The sequence below is a fragment of the Formica exsecta genome, unplaced genomic scaffold (assembly GCF_003651465.1).
Source record: "Formica exsecta isolate Colony F162 unplaced genomic scaffold, ASM365146v1 scaffold458, whole genome shotgun sequence".
NCBI classification, from domain to species: Eukaryota; Metazoa; Arthropoda; class Insecta; order Hymenoptera; family Formicidae; genus Formica; species Formica exsecta.
Window position 1 is genome coordinate 195902 of NW_021851814.1, and position 5870 is coordinate 201771.

Genomic DNA, 5870 nt, shown 5'->3' on the forward strand with positions numbered 1-5870 from the left:
CCCTCGCACAGAAGAGTAAATGGAGAAAAAAGGGCACAAAGTTGCATATATTTAACGATCATACGTTTATCGCCAAACACATGGTTGGGTGAGTGATGTTTTGTCAATATGACGATATTATCAATACGCGATGATCTTTGTTGATGTAGTAAAACGGCCTTAAAAAGAGCCTTAGAACCGAATTTAAACGATAACAATATATATATTTAATTTATTTATATGTATATTTAAATATATATTTAATTTATTTATATGTGTATTTAAATAAATCTAAAAAAAAAATGATTAAAATACGAAATATTTTTTGTTCATTTTTTTTCAGAGGAACGGTCTGCGAGGTGTGTAAGAGAACCCTCGCGCGAAGACTCGGCAAGCAGGGTTACGAATGTAGGGACTGTCAGATGAAGTGTCACAAGCATTGTCATGTGAAAGTCGACATGACATGCACTACGTCTACCATCCAGAGCATTGAGCTGTGAGTATCACAGAAAATCTAAATCAAATCATTTCCAAGCGAAATATTTTTTTCCAAGCTCTAGTGGAAGCTACAGAGTTTTTATAGAATCGAGGCGTTATTACGATATTATATATACATATATAATCTATTATATCTCTTTTTATTTATACACATATCTGTATACGATTATGCATATATGATGTCTTGACATTACGAAATATTTCTTAATACTACTTTTCTGACCTTTTCTCGCGTAAGGTCCCTACTGCCAGTACTGAGCGAATAGGATAGGTAAGACCCTCAAGAGTTTTGAAATGAGTGTGAATTTGTCTTATTCGCATGAAAATCACGCCTGTAGATTTGATTGATGTATCAGATAATCTGTGCTTGCGGATAAATATTGATCCTGCTTGTGCTCTTATTCTTTATCCGGGTCTTTCTTTTATCCTCTGTTTGATATGACTCAGATTAAATTAAATGGTATTTTTTTTTCTTTAAAGATGTTATGGCCGGATGAAGCATGATACCGAATGTATATATATATATTTATACACGTGTATCGATTATTGCATTATTATCTCTACTTTATTTTTTTTTCACCTGTCTTTTATGCAATCCAGAATTTGGAAGATCTTACGCACTAATGTTTATCATTTTTAGGTCATGCATCAAAGTTCCACCGCTCGAACGAAGGCCGTCTATACTCTGTTCGCGATAAAATTGCGCGATACGCTACACTTCGAATAAGCGATTTATTTTGTAACAAACGACAACGATCGCAAAACGATAATCTTCATTTATTAAAGTTTCATGTTTCACGTATTAGTTCTTCCATTTTCGAGACGAAATTTATAATTTTAAGTCACGCACTCGTTGATATTTTGCGAATATATCGCGATAATTGTCTCACGGAAGAGACGGAAAGTTTTCATTAAAGGATATTCCCGTAACATATGTATATCGTTTCCTAAACTTTGTCCTGTTCTAATAATCGTGATACAACTCGCGCTTCGTCATTTATCGTCAAATTAATTTTGTTCGACAAAGGATCGTTGAATCAGACTCGATCGTACTATCTTTTTATTGAAAGAGCCAAAGACGCAATAATAAATGTTTCGTTAAATATTTCATAGATAACAAACGAATTTTAAAATTAATTTTTCAAATTCTTGTAATTCTCATCTGTTTTCCGCAGAACGCGCACAAAATACATTCATGATGTGTATAGTTTATCGGCTGCGTTAAAAAAAAAAAACTAATAGGAATAACAATATTAATAAAATAAGTAACATTAATCACGATAACAATCTTTATGATAGTAATAATCACGAAAGAGGATAACGTTAGCTATATAATTGAAAAACAACTGCAAAAATGCACCAGATTGTTGCGTCTAACTCTGAATTACTGAATTAAAATTTATGTTTCCCTTGCGTTTAACACACAACTGTGGATCATAACTGTGTACCTGTATAATTTTGCCTTAATGCAAAGATGTGTCTAGTCGCACGTTATCGGAGAACGACGAGGCTGCCTTATTTTTGTCACCGTATTTATAGCGACGAAAGACAAGTCACGGAGCAAGTTAATAAGAATGCTATCGAACATCGATGTAAATAAATGCAGATATTGCGGATAATAAGTTCGAATTTTTGCGAGCTAATACGCGGATGATAGTGCGTCAGTTTCATAGAAAATTACAGATAATATCAAAAAACCAATTGATATCTCGCATATCTTTTTGTGGAATAAGATAAAGCCATTAAATTTTTTTTTGAATATGTTACGAATAATAAAATATTTAATTATTATATACATTAATAGATCATTTGCAATGTGCTTTGTAAAATATTCAAACTTCAATTTCAACTTACAATTAGTGCATTTTTGCAAATTTTCTCGATACAATTGTAAAATATGATTAAACCGATACGAAGAGACACGAAAAAATTATGGCAAATGTATATTCAAAATTTTCATCGACTATTTCATTTAATTATATTTTATACAAATTCAATAGATAAAGTCTCTTTTGTATACCAACGCAGGATGCATGGAGAAACATTAAATCGCTAAGATAATTTATATAATTAGATATATCTCGCTATAACGAATATTAGTCCGGAGTACAAAATGCAATCAAAAATGCATGCGAAGAATCAATACTGAATCTAAGCACTTTATAAGATTAGGCATCGATATAACGATGCAAGATCTGCAAGTAGAAATGACTTTAGAAAGTGGGACTAATGGCCAAAAAGCTTACAATTAAAGCAATCATGAGAATATTTCCTTTTGTTTCGCATTTTTCTATGTGTATTCTAAATAACGTACCAGCAGCTTCAATAATTTTTCCAACCACTTTCCATAAGCACAATTAAACCGCTAGAAAATTCCATCGACCAGCTTCGTGATCAGTGAACGAATAATGGTAGCCAAAAAAAAAAAAAAAATGGTATTACAAAGTATACATTTTCATTCATTGATTCAACATACACGCACATATATCGAAATAGCGAGAAAAACGCGGTAAGGATCGAAAAACACGAGTTCTACTTTCCCGCAGGCTGTGAAACATTCTGCTAGCGAATCGAAAGTCATGAAACGCATTTTACGCGTGGGTTTTATTCACAAGTGGATTTACCTTTCCGTCTTTAGAGGTGAGAGGAGGTTGTGAATTAACTTTATACACCTATATTACTAAAAATTATTCATTCAGCGATATAATATCGAAAGTATATATGTATTTACTGTAATATATTATTTAATTTATTATATTGATTTTTTATTTAACATATTTTGACAATAGGAAGGAGAAAGAGAGAGAGAGAGAGAGATCAAATTGATAAAGAACATATATATTTAATAGTCCCATATATTCTCAATATTGGTCACTATATCTGCTAAAAATTATAACATTTTATCAGGGGAATATATTATACATATATATACATATTTTGGATATTTCTCTCTTCTAGAAATTTCCCTCCCCATGCTTCAAAGCCTGTCTTTCTTCTTCTACCTGTGAATCTGTCAGTGATAGATTAGAAACTCACGATCACGTATAATTTCTAGAGCGTTTATAAGATTTATAAAATTACGCCAGTTGCTAGTTTTTGCACAAGTAACTATTCTTTAAAAACACCACATATAGTTGCGTAATCGAAAGTATGTAAAATAAAACGATCCTGCGAAGCAATTTATCGTTGGAATAATTAAACACGGTAAATGAACATTACTTCTCTGCATTGTTCTGCAACACGCACATCTGTATTCGTATCCCCCTTTGTTTGTTCGCCGTAAAAAAATATCGTGAAACGAATTATCGTAATTATCATAACATCGAAACAAATTACGAGGCGTTGATTGCGCTAAAAAAGAAACGTATAAACGACGACGATTGTGCCTATAATGAATGTTGTTACGTAATAATAATGTTATACACTTTTCACACATATAGAAAGTCTATTTATTGACGGTATTTCCAATTGTTCCGCAAAAGCTTTCTATCATCGATCCAACATCGATCGTATATCTCTCTATGTACGTCTAATATAATGTAAGGAGACCATGACATGACGTCGATTATTATGCATTGCCGATTTATAATAATATATACGCGATGATAGTTATATATTATATATATATATATATATAATGTTATTATTAATATATAAATTATAGTGGAGACGATGAAGAGATGAAGATAATGATGTAATGTAACGTTACAGAAAGTAATATATTGTGATTCTACAACGTTACATCTCTTTCTATCCAATCCCTCATTGTCCATCCAATGTTTTGATACCGATTCCTTCTGTTTATTAAAAGATGATCGATCATAATTAAAACGCGTTGATGACAAGAGCACAAAGCTGACAACAAATAATTATTACGTGGATATAGAATCCAAAAAAATAAAAATATAAAAATATATTTTTTTCGTCCTAAATAAAAATGTAAATACATATAAATTCAGATAAATATAAATACGTATAAATTTCAGAATTAGTGAAAAATGGAATTATTATTCGTAAGATGTAAAATTATTATTAGCGAAAAAATATCGAGATCTTGATAGTTTTCGAGTTTTACGCGTTTCAGGAATAAACTTTCGCACACAAAAATATATTTTATATTTAATATATTATGATTATTTCAATTAATTTAACGATACACGTATATATGAATGTTTCATTATATTTTATTCTGTTAATTCTCTCTCTTTTTTTTTCTCATGTATTGTGTCTTGGCGCTTCATTGCTTTGTTCGAGACAGAAATTGCTACACGTGTGAAAAATGTGTGGTTTGTTTTCTTCTTCTTTCATTTGCTGATGTAGCATAAATCTCGCGCATGCACGTAAATATTGGCGTGATCCGCGATTTTTTGCTTCTTTTTTATTCATCGCTTGCTAATGAGAAGCATTTCGATATGCGAATTGAGGGAGCTTGAAGGATCCAAAACCTTGCATAATAAAGCGAAGAATTTAGTAACATACGCGTTTCAATCTCAGTCTCTATTTCCTCGAGCAACACTTGGCAAAGTGTTTCTTCCGTTTCTGCACGTGTTACTTATAACACGTGTCAGCTAAATATGTGGAAAATTTTAGTCGCTTCAACCCCCAAATATGTACCTTCGCAAAACAGACATCCATTCTCGCGGTTCATAAATAATAGTCTTATAGATGAAATACGATTGTAATTTTTGAAAAAACCAATGATTTCAATGATAGTGAAATTCAATATAATAACTACTTTGTATTGTACTTCCACTGGGATTAATTATTTATTACAATAATTTTGCGAAATATTTCTGAAAAATTTCGGTACGTAGAAAATTTACTTTTTTTTAAATTACATTTTAAATCTAATTTTACGTAATATAAATTAAAATCAAACTTTTCGAGGGTTATATATAAATTACCATTCTTTTGCATCAGAGTTTTCTTTGAAATTAAATTCTTTTTTCTCTAAATATATCTTTTTAGCTGTAATTTCTGACTCCTCTTTAAATTCAAATCAAACATCGATTGTATAGAAAATTTCCAGAAATTTACATTACGCTGACACGTGCTTGTATTGAAGCCATACATATTATCGATCTTCATTTAAGTCTTCGCCTTTTGTTTACACGAATATATATCTCAAGTTTGCCAAGTAATGTATTAGAACACGACACGTGACGTTTTTCCTCACGCGTGGCAATTGGTCACGTTTTCCTTTAAAGTTCAGCCTTTCCTTGAAAATCAATCGGTGCAATTGCGTTAAATATCGCGTAAATATCATGTGCAGCGGAGCGTGCAACTCGTCAGTGTATATGTATAAGATTTCCATTATCGAGAGAAGCGAGAGAGAGAGAGAGAGAGAGAGAGAGAGAGAGAGAGAGAGAACTCCTTTATTTAATATTCTTCAC

At 31.4% G+C, this 5870-nt stretch overlaps 1 protein-coding gene across 1 annotated transcript in view; it reads left to right on the plus strand.

Annotated features, from left to right (window-relative positions):
* Positions 1 to 4116, plus strand: part of LOC115240903 — a 15213-nt gene extending 11097 nt beyond the window's left edge. Inside the window, 3 exon segments of the mRNA XM_029816332.1 lie at positions 1 to 88; positions 323 to 475; positions 1118 to 4116. The exon segment at positions 1 to 88 is cut by the window's left edge and continues 8 nt beyond it. Coding sequence (XP_029672192.1) covers positions 1 to 88; positions 323 to 475; positions 1118 to 1175 — 299 coding nt within the window. The 3' untranslated portion in view covers positions 1176 to 4116.
* The last annotated feature ends 1754 nt before the right edge of the window (positions 4117 to 5870 follow it).